Source organism: Serinus canaria, chromosome 8 (assembly GCF_022539315.1).
Source record: "Serinus canaria isolate serCan28SL12 chromosome 8, serCan2020, whole genome shotgun sequence".
In the NCBI taxonomy this organism is placed as follows: Eukaryota; Metazoa; Chordata; class Aves; order Passeriformes; family Fringillidae; genus Serinus; species Serinus canaria.
The window spans coordinates 26,087,170-26,105,375 of record NC_066322.1 but is presented as its reverse complement, the minus strand read 5'-3'; the positions used below and the strand labels follow the sequence as shown (position 1 = coordinate 26,105,375).

At 52.2% G+C, this 18,206-nt stretch overlaps 1 protein-coding gene and 1 long non-coding RNA gene across 4 annotated transcripts in view; one reads left to right on the top strand and one right to left on the bottom strand.

Moving 5' to 3' along the window:
- Positions 1-5,434, bottom strand: part of LOC127059867 (uncharacterized) — a 34,142-nt gene extending 28,708 nt beyond the window's left edge. For all 3 annotated transcript variants that reach the window (XR_007778172.1, XR_007778170.1, XR_007778171.1), the window contains exon 1: positions 5,286-5,434. This is a non-coding gene — a long non-coding RNA (uncharacterized LOC127059867). The remainder of the gene's footprint in view (positions 1-5,285) is intronic.
- A 3,273-nt stretch (positions 5,435-8,707) lies between these two features.
- KIAA0040 (KIAA0040 ortholog) lies at positions 8,708-17,789 on the top strand. Its single transcript, XM_030226764.2, has 2 exons — positions 8,708-8,775; positions 14,376-17,789. The coding sequence occupies exon 2, from the start codon at positions 14,487-14,489 to the stop codon at positions 14,820-14,822; it is 336 nt and encodes a 111-aa protein (XP_030082624.1). The 5' UTR covers positions 8,708-8,775; positions 14,376-14,486; the 3' UTR covers positions 14,823-17,789.
- Positions 17,790-18,206: the final 417 nt, after the last annotated feature.

Sequence of the window (18,206 nt, the reverse complement as noted above, 5' to 3'; positions counted from 1 at the left end):
ATTAATAAAAGATACTGAAGGAGTGAGCTGTGTGCCTGTCCAGGAGTGGGGTGGGACCAGGGCCCTTGTGCATCCAAGCCCAGCAACATTTCAGCCCCAACTTTTTGCCAGGAGGGGTCATGCATCCATCCCCTATCCCTGATCTTTGGTTATCCCATGGGAGGAGCATGGGGGGGCTTAGCATGGATTCACATTCCAACCTGGAGGAACAGAGCAGCTGATAGACCCAGCACATGCAGTGTGACAAATAAACAGTGGGAGGAAGTTTTGGGGCAGCCCAGCTTTGGCTGGTGATCCCAGATCCATCCTTGTAGGTGTTAATGACCAGGTTGGGAAAAGCCCTGAGCAACCTCATCCAACCCCGGGGGGGGGGCTGCCCTGGGCAGAAGGTGGGACCAGAGACTCCCAAGTCCCCCCCAGACCAGCTAAGCTGTTAAAATAAATAAGTTGGGTCAGCCATGAAGTTGGGTCAGCACGGTCGGTCCATTAACCACAGGAAGGCAGGGAGCTGGGATTTGGCCTCAGCCCAGCACGAGACATTTTGCTTATAAATTTAGCTGCTCTCATGAGCTACAGAGGCTCTTCAATTTGCAGCCAGAGAAAGCAAAGCTGTGGTATGAATGCTTGGGAGCAAAGGGAAACAACCCCAAAATCTTCAGTGAAAACCACTTGCCTGATTTAAACAGCAGTCTATTCCCAACATGATGGAAACTCCACCAAAAAACAGATTGGAAGGCTCATTCCAGCAGAATATACTCCCAGCAGGAAACAGCAACAACAACAACAACAACAAAACAAAAAAAAAACCCAAACAAAACCCCAACAGTGATTAGCAAAAATCTCTAGGATGAAGATGAACTTCAGAAGATTTTAAAATTCTTATTTCATGAAGACTTTACCCAAACCTCTTTGTTTAAAGTTTTCGCATTTGACACGTAGCCAGACAGGATGAGAAAGCTTGAAAGAAGCTCTTCCTCCAGACCACTTCAATATTTTCTAAATTTGACTTTGTAGAGACAAAACAGGGGAGTTTTCTTGGTGGCAACTTCTCTTTCTTGCTCGGATTTGTGAGACAAAAAAGGAAGTTTGTGAGAGAGGGGATGTCCCACCTTGGTCATGACCCTTAGCACACCAAAAACAAAGTGTGAAGCCTGATGGACTTGACTGTCTGGAATAAATGAACTATTTTTGTGTCTGAAGGTAGTTAGTGCCATGGAGGACCCTTCATGCAAGGCCTGTGCATGGAGGAAGATGTGTTTGGGATGGGGAGGAAGGGTTACCTGTGCTGGGACTCGTCATCCCAGTCTCACTGTGCTTGGCCAAGCCATTGTCTGTCACAGCACACATTGCAGTTGAGATGGCCACAATACACAAACTATCACCAGAATTTTGGAAGGCTTCAAGCATCCCCCTTCTTGTTCTTTAGCCCAACCTTTTATCCCCTCCTGTTGATGCACTGCCCCTGTGTGCCCTGTGTTCCCTTTGGTGGTTGCTCAGTGCTCCTGGGCACTCCATGGCTCATTGCTGTCAGTGCTGCTCACCTGCTGCTCACAGCTGTAGCCAATTAGGGATGAGGCTCAGCCCAGCCCCACTCCCAATCACCCCAAACTGTGTCCTTACAGTTGTCCAGGGTGTTTTATTTATGGTCTCTAAGAAAAGGGCAACACCTTCCACCGTGCACCCTCAGCATGTCTTGGGCCAAGTGAGGCCCCCAGGGTCTCCATTCCCTGCAGAGAACATCCCAAAAAGCTCACCTGGAGGAAACACAGTCTTCCTATTGCAAAAGCCAGTCACAAGAGGCAGGTGTGTATCACTCAGAGGTTGGCACCTAGAGAAGGCAGGTAGCAGATACGTGGGGAGCTGCAGCATCCCTCTGGATCATAACCACCTTCCAAAAACACACTCCATGTTTCTGATGGGATGAGAAGGGAGTGAGGGCTGGCAAAAGCCCTTTCTAAACACTACAAGTTTTGATTTAAGCCAGGGAAATGTTTTGCCCATCACACTGAACCCTGGGGAGCTCCTGCCCTATCACAGGGAAGGATCATCCCTCTGATCCCTCTGCCTCTGCACAGCTCAGAGCCATCACCATAATCTAGACATAGCCCTACATGTGGTGGGATCTCATATTTCCAGCCACTCCAAGAAGCCTTCCCAGGCACATCCCACTCCTCTTTGGGCACTTCCAGCCCCCCAGTCTGCACTTTACACAGAGATATTTCATCACAGCCCTCTTACCAAAGTCCCCTTTTTGCATGAGTGATGCTCAGGAACTTTGTTCCAACAGCAAACATCAGGAGGGTGTACAAAGGTCCTCAGCCAGGACCTTGGGCACCCATCCCAAACCCAGAACCCAAGCAACACATTTCCAACAACACATCCTGCAGCCTCAGCCCAAAAAAAGCCACGAGGGAAATGCTGGCCCAGGAGCACAGTGTGGCAGGAGGAGCTGCAATGGCTCCACACCAAGGCTGGAGCAGGTTGATGAAGGGGCAGCTTTGTGCCATAGATTCAAAGCTGCTTTATTTCTTAGGAGATGTCATTTTTATAGCACCATCTTCAACATTCTCAGATTTTAATTTCCCCTCATAAGACAGCATGTGTTCATCATCCCTTTTAAAACTCTCATTCCCATCTTTATATTTTAACTCCTGGGGCTACAGGCTCTAATGTTTAGTTATGTAGAGTGTAAAAAAATTATAAATTATGTCATTACATCAAATCTAAATGCAAGGATTTTAAATTTTATAATTTAAATTTTATTGATGCGTCCCCTCTCCCTGGGATGAGGAATGCTGTGAATAGCAGCCTCCAGGCTTATCCCCCTTCCCTGTGATATAGCCAGCAATTTTTCTGCTTGCAACTTGTTTCAACAAGCACAGAATCAATCCTAGAATGGGTTGGGAAGGACTTTGAAAGATGATCTAGTTCTAACCCCTCTGCTATTGGCAGGGACTGCTTCCACTATCCCAGGGTGCTCCAAGCCGCATCCAGCCTGGCCTTGGACACTTCCAGGGATCCAGGGGCAGCCACAGCTTCTCTGGGCACCCTGTGCCAGGGCCATACCATGCTCACAGGGAAGAATTTCTTTCAATATCCCTTCTAACCCTGCCCTCTGTTAGTGTCAACCCATCCTGCCCTTGTCCTTATAGCAGCACTCCTCTCCCTTTCCCAGTATTTTTGGGCTGCTTTCTGCTGTCAGTAGGAACATCAAAGGATGCAGCAATCCTGTGGCAGGCTTCTCCCAGCAGCATGGCTGATCCTCTGGCTCCCACCCAGGCTATCTCCCTGGCATTGCTCCTGCACAGGGACCAGGGCCTGGCATGGCTGCTGACCAGCAGAGCAGAGCACACCAGGATGTGGTGGGGACACAAACAGCCTCTGTTCACCACAACAGGCCTTTGTCCCCGGGCTGTCCCCTGCATTTGTCCATGTCACAACAAAAGAGGAGGGTTGAAGGAAGTAACTCTGCAAATGGTCATGAGAAAAACCCTCCTTAAAAGCAAGAGAAGGAGTGGGATGAGGTAGGAGATCCTCCCTCTAAGAATTTCAGAAGGTGCTGGAAACAGGCACTTGGGTGAGGAGCAGCAGAGGGGCTGGGGCAGCATCAGGGCAGTACTGACCACTCCTGGGGACAGTGTCTGTCCCTGCTCCTGGTCCAATGTTCCCCTGGCTGCACCCAATCAGGCCAAAACCAGATGGCATCTCCCTGTTCACCGCTTGGATTGGTTCCCCAGTCACACCTGCCCCTCTGCTGCCTCTACCCCCTGTCTGAGGGGAATTTACCCCTCAAAACACAGGAACCTGCTCTCCCTCGCAAAAGGGGCAGAAAGAGGCAAAACACCCCCAGGAGGAAGGTCAGGGTTGGTTTTTTTTCCCCTCTTTCACCCAGCACAATTTGCATTTCTCTCTCAGTTCCCTCGGGTGGGTGGGTGAGCTCCCAACAGGCTGCCCTGCCCCAGCCCCTACACCCAGCTGCATCCTCCCCACGGAGCCCCTGGTAGCAAACAAGACGAGGAGCAGGAAGACTTTGAAGTGTGAAGAACAAAGGTCAGATAGTCCCACCCCCAGGCAGGAGCTGAGCCCCAAGGGCAGCACAGAACATTCCAATGGCTCCAATACCACCAGCCAAAATCCTCATGTGATCCTGAGCCAAGGGACATCGGCTCACCCCAAATCTCCAGGAACAGCTTCCCCCATGGGAGTGGCTTATGGAGGGGAACAAATAATGAAAATAATCAAAATACTACTACTAATTTGGCATCTGCATATCATTAAAAAGCAGGATTGGCTCTCCCTGCCTGCCTCAGCTAGGCTCTGGGGGAAAGCAGCAAGGAGGGATTGCTCCTCTTCAGCACAGGACTGAGCCAAAGGAATGGCTGTGACAGAGGGGATGGCCTGCACAACCGGTTTTTCACCTAAAAATCCACCTTGGCAGATCAGATCCGACACCCATCCAGCACGGGAAACCCCTGGGGGTGGCTGGAGGAGGCATGAGCCACTGCTTCCGACAACTGGGGGCACATGCTGCTCCTTGGGGGCACCAGACTGTGCCCAAGCATCGCTGGCCTCTCTGCCTTTGGTTCACACCTTCCACAAATCCAGCCTCGGATGCTGCTGCTGACCCCATTTCCGTGCTGGAGGAAGGAGCACCCCCCTTCACCAAGAGGTTTTCCTTCCCTGGCTTTCCCACAACTGATCCTTGAGTGCTTCCAGAGGGGAAGGCAGCACGTCAGGCTGCCGGGACTCGCCCAGCCCGGCGCTTTCCCCACCTCCCAGTGTCTCTCCTCTCCCCCCTGCCTTCCACCAGTGCTGCCTTGTAGGATTTCCTCAGGAAGGAGTTCCTGAGGGCTCACACACACAAAACAATCAGCTCCAAACAGCCCAAACACTGAGCTGTGCCCTGAGCAGACACATACCACCCTCCTCCTCACCTGCACACAGGTCCTTTATCCCACAGCTTTCTCTACAGGCATCCAGAAGTATTTGAGGAGGCACCTGAGGACCCCCCCCTCAATCCCCACCTCAGCATTCTTGTCCAAGCACCAGGGAGGGATGATCCTGCAAATCCTGACCCACTTTGGCAAGTCCAGCTGCAAAGCCTCCCATGTGATGGGTGGGCATGAAGCATCCCCAAAAACTCAGCAGTTTTGGGGCATTTTCCCTAAGAGCAGCATTTGGTCCCATCCCTGCCATCGTGGGACTTAGCCCCAACACTTAAGGGCAACACCACAACAGCCCCAGGTGGGACCTAGGTGGGACTGAGACACCTGAGCCCAACCTACCTTCAGAGCTCCCCCTTCCTGGAGGGGACAGAGCCCAGCTGGTAGGAGGCAGAGGAGGGGATGAAGCAGCTTCTCCCAAAACACCAGCTCTGTGTTTGTCCTCCCCTCGTGCGTCAAGAGTCACCATCCCATCCCACCCCTCCTCCTCATTTTCCTCCAAAGCCAGAAAATCCATTGCTGCTGCTAAATACCAAGAGCTGCTATTTTTATCCAGCCCACGACCAGGGTGTGTGTTATTTTTGGTGTTTGAACTGCAGGCTTTTTTTGTGGGAGGGGGAGAGGGAGGGGAAAAGGCAGAAGCATGGGGGAAAAATGAGAGGAATGTTTCTCTGGGAGCAGAGTTTTCCATTGCTTACTTTAAGCCAGACTAGTGTCTGCAAATAGAAATCACCAGCAGAGAGAAGAGGAAGCAGCTGGGAAAGAAAGGTGTGATCATGTCTGCAGTCACTCCACCACTGCCACCATACTGAGAAAACCCCAAATAAACCGACCCTGGGTACCAGCTGGGTGTTATCAAGGAGTAAAGCTCACAGCTGTGTAACAGGGCAAACTGCTAACAAAATTAGATTAATCCCATGAAATAAGGGGGAGGCAAGAGAGAGTTTCTATTTTTCTAGTGTAAAATGAGTAGTGTTTTCAGAATCAAATTCGGGATTGAGGGGGGTCTCAGGAGGAAATTGAAGTTGTCAGGGTGCTTTTTGGCATGGGAAAGGCTTTGATACAGCATGGAAATAAGGATTTTGGGAAGGGTGGATGGAAAACAAGAGCTGGAGGTGGGGATTTCCAGCAGGTCTGAGGCCTGGGCTCAAACTGACATCCCATGAGGTGACAGGAGCTTGCCTGGCATGGGCTCACTCAGTTCCTGTGCTTGAGGGGCACCAGCAAGCAGGGAGACAATCTGGAGCTGCAGTGATTCATCAGCAGCTGAGTCACGGCTTCCTCTCGCCCATTAAAGTTTCTGAGAAACAAAGCACGATTCCTTGGATCCCAGATATGCTACGTGCCAAACAAAACAAGGAGGTGGCACGTTCAAAATCCCTGCAAATGTACCTTTTTTTTTAATGCCACATGGGAAGGAGCTTGGCACACCTTGCTGCAGGAGACATCCATGGGGTCAAGCATCACATGTTGTTTAGATTAATCAAAACATCTCCTACTGTGGAATTGGAGTTGGAGTTGCAAGGGACCTTTACAGGTCAGCTATGGGGAGGAGGATGCTGGCTTAGAGCAGTGGACTGATTCTATTTGTATATTCATTAATTCTAAGTTTGTTAAAGTCTATCTGATGCTTCCCAGCCCAGTTAATGGCATCAAGACTCCTTCACAGGTAGCATCATTCCAAGATATCAGCACTAGCAGTGCCCACCACCTCTGCCACATCACCACAGCACTCCTGCCTGAACCAAGAGGCTGCCAAGGCACCGTGTTCAGGGGAGCCCCCAAAAATCCAGGGAAGGTGCAAGGGCAGCAGCCCCTCCCTTATCAAGGCCTCTGCCAAATTAAATTAGTGATAGGGAAGTGTGGAGCCCCAGTGAGGCTGTTTGCCCAGGGAATGAAGCAAATATCCCAGGTGCCAGGGACAGGCTGGGCGTTCACTTTCCCAGGCCCAGGGACAGGCACCCTTGAGCCTAATGCTTTCAGATATGCTCACCCTGGGAGAGCTCTGATGATAAATATTTTTATTCAACCCTGTTAGAGGGGGTTCAAAGGTGGCATTGTGCTATCTTGGTGCTGTAGAGTGGTCAGGTACCCCTCAGGTGACTGTCAGCAGCCAGGTGGCTTCTGTGTGCCCTGGGAAGGGTGTTTCCGTAGGGGGATTTGGTACCATAAAAGAGGGAATGGCTGCAGCTCAGTGCGGGGCGGGGGGAGCTGGGATAGGGTCAGGGAATAAGGGAAAAATAGGATGGGGTGAGCTGGGATATGGAGAGATGGGATGGAATAAGTCAGGATAGGGTGAACTGGGATATGAGAAACTGGGATGCAGTAAGCCACATGATGCAAAGTCCAGGAATCTTCATCCTCCAGAATAAAATCAAGGGAAAAGTTCCTGGCATTAAGCAGCAAATCTTTAAGGGAAAATTACTTGGTGTTACCCACAGGACATAAACAGCTGCCCCAAGGCTATGAGGAGGCACTTAGCACAAGCTGTACCCTACAATGTGTGTTTCTGAGGATCTCTCACCTCTCCAACTCCAGCTCTAGGGTGAAGGCAGCAGAAGGGCAGCAGAGGCTGGCAGCCAACTTACCTCTATCCCTCTTCCCTCCTATTCCCAGAACTGCATTGCTCCTGGTGCTGCCAAGTCACAGCACTGGGAATGTGAGGCTGTTTTCCAGGAGCCTTCAAGGGTCAGATAGTCCTGGCTAGCCCAGCTCCACAAGTCAGCACCAAGGCTGAAGCAGCAAAGCCAAGCCACTGACTCTGGAGCATGAAGGAGGGCAAGGAGGGCAAATGTGGGGATTTTGCAATCCAAAAGGACTCAGTCCAACCAGAAAAAAAATTCCAGCAGAACATTTTTCTAGCTGCAGCTTGCCCAGCTGTCAGCATCACAACACTGTGTGGAGGCCGTAGAGCCCTGGACTGGAAAGCAGCCGGGATTAAGCAATTTCTGGGTATCACTGCCATGGTGTTAAAAAAGAAATAAGTGGGAGAGAAAGTAGCAAGTGAAGGGTGGGGGTGGCAATGCCAAGGGAACTGGGATCACAGCTTGAAAATATTGAATCACAGAGTCATTTAAGTCAAAAAAGCCCTGTGAGGTCATCAAGTCCAACCCTTAACCCAGCAATGCCAAGGCCACCACTAAATCCTACACAGCCAGGAGTGCCTTCCCAGGTGGAAGCATCCATCATTATCCGTGGTTGTACAGCACCCTTAATGCTCCTGGCTGCTGCATCACCTCAGGCAGTCCCTGGGATGCTCCATCACTCCCTGCCTGGCTACAGCATCCCCTTTCCAGGGATAGAGGGTGGGTGTGATGGCAGGGCAGGAGTGACAACGCGGAGGGGGGTGCTGACGGCGTGCTGGGTGGAGGTGAGAGGCAGCAGGCTGCCAGTGGTGCGGGGGTCCAGGGTGGTACTCCTGGCACTGCTCTTGGGGAGCTGGAGCTCTACCCTGCCCTCCCCATCACAGCAGCGGCATCACCGCCCTAAAGCCCTCCCTGCTGATTCCAAAAATCCTTCTGGGAAAACCTGGGCTGCACCAAAGCCCGGCGAGCCACACACTTGGTTCCCTCCCTCTTGCACAGCAGTTCGGGGCTGGTTTGTGCCCCGTGGCCGCCTCTCTCCCAGCCGAAACCCCTGAGCCCGGCGCGGGCCTGGCTGTGTGTGTGCCCCGCAGTTCGGGTTCGGCCGGAGGGCGGGGGGAGCCCAGGTGGGGCCGGGCGGGCGGCGGGGCCGGGCCGGGGGCGGAGGCGGGCGGGCCGGGCCGGCCCATTGCCCGGAGCCACCGCACGCCGGCCGGGACGCGCGGGCGGGACGGGGCCGCGGAGCAGAGGTAGGTTGGGGGTCCGGGGAGTACCCGGGAGGGCGATCCCGGGGCTGGGCTTTATCCTGGGTGCCGTGTTACTCAGATTCAGGGCTTTTCTCGCCTTTTAGTTATTTTTTTTAAGGCCACATCATCTGTTTCGCGCAGCGCGTGGGGAGGGGGTGAGAACGAGGGCTGGGGAAGGAGCGATGAGCAGCAAGCAGCTCTCAGGGAACGTGTGTTCGGGACGGTCCGCCTGGCACCGGGCTTTTGGGGCACCCGAGCTGCACCCAAAACCGCTGTGGTTTTAAACACCACCAGATTGCTAGAGTGGTTTGCCTGAAGGGACTTTAAGGACACCTCGTTCCAACCCCTGCCATGGCCAGGGACACCCTCCACTAGACCAGGCTGTTCCAAGTCCCGTCCAGCCTGACTCTGAACGCTTCCCGGGATGGAGCATCCACTGTTTCTCAGGCAGCCCCCTGAGCCTCTTGGAACCGTAGCCACAAGGGATCGACCCTAGGGAGGGCATGGCTGGGAGCTCTGCCCGCCCGGACAGGCAGCCCTGCCCGTTCCGTAGTTTGGAGGAGCCCGGGATGGCTCCGAGGAGCTCCCAGTGCATCCAGGGATGACAGTGGCGCTCACCTAAACTCAAAACTGATCTTTTGGCCACAGCCGCGGTGATCCGGGGGCCGACGGCAGCCGCGCGTGTGCAGACGGCGATGACGAGTGGGCTCCAGGCAGCAGCTTGCAAAATAGTTTCACTTTAACCCTGTTGTCCAACATCCATATCAGTAGCTTTCCAAATCACTCCCTTTAGGGAATGAAAGCATTTACGAGTGGCTTCTGGCAGGGAGGTTTGATGGTGGTGGGAACAAGATGAAGCTTCAGCTGGTCGTGTTTGCTGGGTGGTGGCTTTTGGTGTTTGTCTTTCACGTTTGAGGAAGGTCTCTGTAGCTTGCTGCGAGTTCTGGGAGACCGGCGGCAAAACCCTTCTTAGTCACCATTTCCGAAACAGCAACGTGCAATCCCTGCTAAGGAAACTGCTCACCCTCGGTGTCGGGTTTCATCCAGTTTTCCTTTAAGTCTGCAGGTGCAAGCAGGGAAAATAGGTGCCACTGTGTGACAGCATAGCTGTGTCCCTGCTGGGTGGATCAGGGAGCTCAGAGGCTGTAACAAAAATTAGCCTCTCCCTGCCTGAAACACAGCTGTCACTGCAATGGAAAGTTGGTATAAAGTTGACATAACGCCAGTAACAGACGGAAATGGTTGTTTAATAATGTGATTCCTGCTTTCCTCTCCTTAGCATCAACTGCACAAAGTGTGGTCTTGTCTGTGTGAAGGAGATGGGGGTGGCTGTAGGTCAGTTGATTTCATGTCACCTCCACAGGCCATGAGTTGCAGCTGACCACAGAGCACAGGAGTGTTGAAATAATCCAGAAATACTCAGGGCACACCCCACAAGTCAGTTGTCCCCAGAGCTGCCGCTGCTCTCACTGTGGATGCAGGGAGCACCTTAGAGCAGCCACACTCCTGGCATGAGTCAGGCAGCATCTCAGCTGAGAGGAGCAGGTTGAGCTTTGTTAAGTTGGAGGAAACTTCATGAAGACATAAGAGCCTGTTGAGGGTTGGGCCTAAAGAACTTAAGTGGCAGAATGACCTCCAGCTCTCTCCCCTCTGCCACGGTGACACAGCACAGCAGTTCCAGTAAACTGCAGCTTTTCTGCAAACTCTACCTCCATGCCCTCGCTGCAGTTGCTCTGCAGCTCACAGGATGTGGACAAGCCAGCATTGCCAAGGCAACCCCCTCTGTTTTGGTTTCCCCATGCACAGGCTGGCAGCCCTTACCCCTCCAGCTCAGCCAGGCAAGCCCTGCATGCCAATGGTTTGTGGTGCCATCTCAAGCCGTCCCTCAAAAGGACCTTGTTTTCCACCCACAGCCTCCCATAACTGCAGAGGAGTGGCAGATGCTCCCCACCCTTGCAAACCAGCTCTTTCGAAGCCAGTGTGGATTAAAGAACCTCATGCTGGATGTGCAATGTTGATTAAAACTTACACAAGTGGCACGAAGCCCTGTCGTGCAGAGCTGCCATCAGCTGGAGCCATCCATCCCTGGCCACAGGAGTTCCCAGGCCAGTTTCCATGTCAGCTTTCCCCTGGCTCTGCCAGCACCAAAAACAAAGAGCTCATTTAGCAGGATGCTTCACAGCCCTCTCTGAGACACAGCCCTGTCTCCCAGTACCTCCCTGGCCCTGTTTTTTGGTCCCATATCTTGACCCAAAAAATTCAGCTGACGTCCCAATGGCAGCCCCATGTGCTTGCAGCAAGCAGTTCACACCCATCCTGGACCACAGCATGTTCATCTCTAAGGGGAGATGTCACACCAAACTGAGCAGCAGTATGGGTATTCCTAAATGCAGCTCCTCATGGTGCTCCCAGGTTTTCAGCTGGCAGTGGGTGGCCTTGGGTAACCCCTCTGCCCTTGGAGTTGCTGCCTCCAAACACATCAGTTTTTCTACCTTCCCCTCCCTTCCAATTTTTTTTAATATGAAACTGAAGAATCCCATTATTGAGCACACAGACATGCCTTCATCTACAAAACAAAAAGCAATGGACACACCAGAAAGAAAAGGCATTTGAAAACCAGCTGCGTGGCCATGCTGGAAGATGGCCCTGGGATTTGGGTGCTGCTTGGTCAAGGCAGGGACAGGTACCTCCACCTTCCCCTTCCAAGGGATGCACATTCAGCTTGCCCAGGGTGGCCACATGTCCCCAGCTGGACACTCTGCAGTGCATTCAGCTCCAGTTTAAAGTGGAAACATATCAAAGGGCTTTGCTTTTTTTTTTTTTTTTTTTAATCTCCCCTTTCTTTTTTTCCTCTGCAAACAATTAATTACAAGTTTAAAAGGAAGTTCCAGCCCTCCTTCCCTACCCAGAAGTTTAGAGGCAATAAATATGAAGCAGTTCAGTGCAGGAATAAAACTGTACATCCTGTTTTGTCTGAAATTAAGGCAGTTGTTGTTTGGAGATTGTATGGGTTTTTTACTTCTTTTTTGGAGTCCAGTGTATCATAGGCATCCTGTATTCCTGCCTGGATAATGAGCTGTCAGGATACTTACGGATAATTGGCAAACCTGCATCACATGGATGATTACACTGAAGAAAACTGCTCTGTTTATTTATGTTGCAGTGTAACCTTTACTACAGCTGCCCCAAAAAAAACACCTAGGTGAAGATGAAGGTCAGGACAGGGCTTTAAGAAGTGGCTCTCACTTATCTCCCCTGTGAGCAAATGCAGATCTGGGATGCTCCCAGTTGGCTCCAGGCAGGGGTTAGGCAGAGGTTGTATGGGATTTGAGTCTCTGAGTGATAACCTGTGATTTCTCAGGTGGGGATATTGATGATATTTCTATCCTCTGTTGAATAGTGGGATGAGGGAATGTGAGGAACAGCCAGTCTTGATGCAGCAGACTGGACAATAATCCAGCAATAATAATATTAGTAGTAATAACAATAATCATAATAAACTTCTTCTAGCCAAAGCCAAAACCACCTCCCAGAGCACAACATTTCATTTGGTAAATCTCAGATGAGGATTTTTTAGAAAGGCGCCCAGAGAAATTCATGTTCAAAAGAGGAACCACCACCACCCCATCTAACTGGGGCCAGCTCAGCTGTGTGCTCATGCAAATCAAAACAATAAATCCACAGGGGTCAGTCTGTTTCTGAGGGACATGGATAAATCCCTTATTTTTAACAGAATCTGAGCACTTGTGGAATCCCAAATCGAGAGCTTGGAATCTGTGCTGAGGGATTCAGCTCCTGAGGTCCTGACAGTCAGGTCTGAAAGCCAGCAGCCAGGGGACACCAGTGCAACCAGACCCTGTACAGTTCTGTAGGTCCCAGGACAGCATTTTGGAAGGCAGGTTTTCCCTTGGGAGCTGCTTTTTTAGGGGGCTGCCCAGGAGTTCCTGCCCAAGCAGCATCACAAGAGCTGTGGTTAGGGCTGGGTGGGACCTGTGGCTTTTTTGGGTGAGGCTGGTGGCTTGGTTCTTCCTTTAGGAGTGGGGTGGAATGGCACAGCGAGGCAGAAAGAAGCACAGTGGTGCTAGCTGGAGAATCCTAAAATTCTCCATACAAGAGAACATCCCTTAGCAGGTACCAAACAAGGAATAAATGAGATGCAAAGCAAGGAAGGGCAGTGCTGCAGACAAGAGGATTCAGCCAAAACCAGCCTGGGTCCTTTCCTGTCCCTCCCTCAATGTCCCCGAGGTCTGTGAGAGCTGCCAGAAGAAAAGATACGGAGTTACAGAGTACAGGTGGAGCAACCCCTGTAGGACATCTTTGGTGTTCAGGCTGTGCCTCTCAAGATTTTTTGTTTTCCTTTTACTGTGCCTCAGTTTCCCCTCCTGGGCATGTGGGGATTTAAGCATTCCCTTAAGATGCTTCAGGGCTTGAATCTCAAAGGCTGGCAAAGACACTGCTGAGCAAGGGTGAAATAGGGTGCTGGAGCCTGATACTGCCCCTGCCAGCTCTTCATCTCTACAACTTCTAATTTAGTGACCCCTGTGTTGAACCAGAACTGCAGACTTGCAGCACAAAGGTCCCTGCTCCACTCAGATGCTTTGCCTGGCCACAGGAGGGGAAGAAAGATGTGAGCAGAGGCAGCAGCTGCCTGCCCCTGCAGGAGGGCTTCCCTCAGAGCCCTGGCACTCAGCAGCACCTCTCCCTCCCTGAGGGAGGAGGAAAACCTTACGTCAAGCCACAGAAATGCTTCTCAGCCCTACCCAAACCCTTGGAGCAATTCCCAGGTGAGGCACAGCAGCAGCAACTCCTCCACCCCAGCCAACTCTTATCCTCCCCTGCTGCTGCCTTTGTGGCCAGCCCTGGGTACATGGAGCTGTGGGTGCAGGGCTGCTCACTGGGCTCTACCAACTGATCATCGCCTGTGAGTCTCACTGACCACAGCCCTCATCCAGAACACAGGGGGTTCAGCCACAGTCCCCACCCCAAACCTCCTGGCAGTGCCCAGGGTGCCAGAGCAGCAGGAACAGACCCTGCCTCTCTGCTGCCCATCCCAGACCATGGGCCCTGAGAAACAGCCTGGCCAAAGATACCCTATCCCAGGATTGAGAATAAGGAGGGACCTCTGACATGTGGAGTCCTGGCTCCTGTGGCAGCACTGTGTTTCCACAATGGTCACTTGCCTGGACATCAGGCAAGTCCTTTCCTAGAGAGTAGAGCTTCTCCTGCAGACAGTATTTCATCTGCTATGGAACAAGCCCTACAAAGGGCTAATAAGAGCTCCATGCTGTGATTGCTCAGCCAGGGCTGATGTGTAAATCCAAAGGGGCAGTATTAGGGGCTTGGCTAAATTCCTAGGTAAGTAGGGATGCCCAAAGCCCTCCTCACCCATCCCCACAATCAAGCACAAACCCCAGGAGATAGGAGGCTGTGTTTCTCAGATGAAGACACCCAAAGGGACATAGCAAGCAGCACAGTCCATGCCCCATGGCTCCAGGCCCTCCCAAGGCAGGAGACATCTTATCCTGCTGAGGCTTTTGGCAACTCCATGGAGAAAACTGCTGAGGGAGCAGGCACCTGATCCATCTGGTTTCTTGTCTCTGCAGGCACCATCCAAAGACTCTTGTGGACCCACTAGCTGCTTACAGGAGCATAGCATACCTCAGGGTGCCTTTCAAGCAGAGGAGGCAGCACAGGCAGCCTACTCAGGAGCTGACATGCAGCAGAAGATCAGCTCTTTCTTTAATTCCATCTTGGAGCTCATCCGTACCAAGCATGAGGAAGGCGTCTTCAACACCGTCTGCCTGGCCGTGCTCTTGGGTCTACCCTTTGTTGTTCTCCTTGCCTTCATTTTCATCTGCTGCCACTGCTGCTTCTGCAGAAGGAGGGGAGAAAGCACAGGGAAAGGTGGCCCCAGCAGCAATGGGCAGCTGCATGCTGAGAGGAGCAAGAAGAAAAAGAAGAAGAAGAAGAAGCAGGATGAAGAGGACCTGTGGATCTCAGCTCAGCCCAAGCTGCTCTTGCTGGACAAGAGACCCTCCTTGCCCATCTAGCAGACAGGAGGGTGTTCAGGTCTTCTCCTCTGAGATGCCACCATTCCTTTCACCTGTGCACCAGGAGGGGCGAGGAGATACCAAAGCTGCTGCCACTTTATGGTGACTTTCAACAGAGGCTGACCCCAGCATGCTGAAGGGCCAACAGGAAACAAGGCACAGACTGTGCAAGCCTCTTCTCCCCCAGCATGACAGCATGCCCTGGGGCAGAGACCCCTGCAAAGGACAGGTGAGCACACAAGGGTGACCTGCCACCAGGTCCTGCGTCCCTCCTGCCACGAGCACAGTGCACACACGTGGGGCTGTCACACAGCAAAGGGCATGCCAGGCTCTCCCTCTGCACTCAGCTGCCAGCACACAGACAGGGGTGCACAGGACAATGTTCACCCACAGACCAAGCCACCTGCACACTCCCCCTGCACAACACAGAGCGCTGTGAGGGAAGCAGGCACAGACACACCTCCTTTCTTGCCCTGCCGTGGAGATGGCACAGCTTCTCTGTCGAGGCTCCGTCCAAACCCACCTCGCTTTACAGGCTCAAAGCTGAGTTACCCACAGCCCAAAGATGTGCCATCTACCAGGCCACCAAACCAAAGTCTCTTGTGAGCACCTGAAGCTAGATGCCCTCAGCACAACCTTAGAGACCTCAGACACCATGCTAAGGCAGCACAGCAGAAGGATGCCTTGCCACCTAGGCTAGAGGCAGGCAGGAGAGAGGAGGCTGCCTGACCAGCCCTTTTGCACCAGCACTTAAGAAAACACCTTCCTTGAAAGACTTTTTTACAAACTTGCCATGAGAGAGCTCACCATGCTACTGCAAGAGCAGAAACACAACCTGAGGCTGTGTAAAAGCTTTGCTACGGGCATTAGAGTTATTTATTGAATGACTACTAAAGAAGAGCAGGACCAAAGGCCCCTCTGGAGCAGGGCCATGGACATGGAAGCAGTATTGAAGCAGCAGACATGGTTTCCTGGCACATTCAGCTATCACCTCTCCCTGCAGCCCTTGTGCCATGTGTCAGACACACACAGACCCATGAGCAGGTGCTGCCCCAGCTGATGCCAGCTCTGTGTGCTGCACTGAATGTTTCTGGATGGCTGTCAGGCTGACCAGCTCTGGGATTTTGAATGTGTTGTAGAAGCAAAGTAAATTCCATGTGCACAGTCATCCCCTACACAGGGATTCATTTTACAGCCAGACTCTGCACCTCTCTCCATCCTCATGTTCTGGAAAGACAGTTCAGCTGGGCACAGCAGCTAACAGGACCACACACAGCTCTCATCCCTGCTCTGCTTCCCACCTGCCCCACCCTGGCTTGTGTTCCCATCCTATATCCCTTGAGCTGGGAGTCTCCTGTCCTCTCCACTCTGCCCCACCAGGCTCTGTCTCCCCCATCTCTTTTTCCATTGAGGGATGCATGTGTGTGATGAGAAGCCTCATCACATCTGGGTTTTGCCCTGTCTGTACACTGGATGTCTTCCTTCCATTTTCTTCCAGTTTTTAAGCTGCAGGAGCAGACCAGAGCTGCCAGCCAGAGCCAGGCATCTGGGGAAAAAGCAGCCAAACCCACGTGGGCAAGCCTGGACAGAGCTGCTGGGCACAGCTGCTTCCAGCCCAGGCAAGGGTGATGCCACCTTCCCCTCACTTGGAGGACAAAGCCAGCAGCTGGAAGCAGCTGTTTGTGCCACCCAGTCCCAGCACAGGCTGTTTTGTCCAATGCAGGCAGGGCTGTGATGGTCACATCATGTCACAGGGCTTGGCTGTGTGTCACAAGGTTTTGTGCTGGGAACAGCCATGAGGCTGGGCTCCTCCTCACACAGCCCTCTAAATTGACCCCATATGTGCCTTATTTTCCAGTTTGCTTTGTCACCATTGAAATTAGTGACTCCCTTCTGCTCCAAAACAGGAAGAAACAAATAATGTTATAAAAATTAGGATTTGCCACATGTCATGCTAGGAAACGCAGAAATAGCTCTGATCTCTGTCCCAAGCTCCCAGTCTAGCCAAGATCCTGGAGAACTAGCACTGCCGTTGTATTATTCCTCCTTCCTTCCCCCCTTCCCCCATCCAAGTGCTTTTCTCAGCCCTCCTGCCTCCACACTCACCAGGTGGCCAGAGGAGCCCATGCAGGTGCTGTGATCCAGAGGCAGGAGCAGCCCTGGAGGCAGGGTGGTGCTGCCTGGAGGAATCAAAAAAAAATCAGAGTAAAGGGAAACACAGTGGGAGGCCTGAGGCTCAGCCAAACAAGCAGGGGCACGGAGGCAAGTGAGCACTGTCAGAGTACAGCCTACCTGGTGTGGAGGTGGCAGGCTTTGCAGGGCTTCCTGCAGGTAGGCTTTTCTCCAGAAAGCACAGCAAGTAGCTCTTCAGGTGAGGGCAACCAATTCCTACAAGAACCAGAGAACTGCCAGGAAAATGTGAGCTTTGGATCACACACATCTCCAGATCCAGGCTTTGGGGAGTTCAGAGCTAGGTCTGAATTTCAAGGGCTCCCCAAAGTCACCATTCAAACCACCCCTGGGCTGGGCAGGGAGGGACCAGGATACAACCCTGCCCTGATCCATCCAACCAGTGGATGGTCTGAGCCTCCACACTCCCTAAAGCTCAGGGCTGGCTTCCTTGCTGTCTGCTGTTTGGGCCAAACCATGCACTGAAGCAGCTGCTTCTGGAGGAAAAAGCAAAAGAGCAGCAAAAGCCTGAGGTGCACTGGAACCTGTTATCCACCAGCTGGAACCCTGCAGCCCCCACATTACCAAGGGGGCAGAGATGCACAGTACAGAAACTCCACTGCACAGTCCCTGCTCTCCAGACACCCCAGCCCTGCCTCCCACAACTGCATTTCAGTATCAACCTTCCATTTTCCTGAACAAGTCCATGCAACAGGGAACAACAACAAAACAAATCTTGTGCAATTTTTTTTTTTAAACCAAAAATAAATGACTCTTAAACTGCAAACAAACACTGTATTTCGATCTCTTGGTCATGTGTTTATTTTCCTGGGGAAATCTCTTGTACCTGTGTCCTGGCTGCAGATAAGACACAGGGAGAGCTCAGCAGCAGAGGCTGTGCACTCTCTGCCTGCACCCAGCTGTGCAGCTTAGAGATTTTTTTTAAAGAAACAGCTTAACTTAATCAAGTTACTGGCCTTGCTTTGTTAATGAGCACAGCCAAGCAACTCTTCCCAAGGGCAAGAAGTAGTGGGAAGAACAAAAGGTTTGTGCTGTGGGAGGTGGGCTGCAGGTTTGTTTCTTCTTACAGAGGATCAGCAGCACGGACTAGTTAACCCCAGTTGGTTTTGATCAGACAAGTATTTCATGGTGTCTGCAGCTTGCTGGGCAGAGCCTTTCCAAATCCTACACCACAGAGCTCTGCCTCCATGTTAA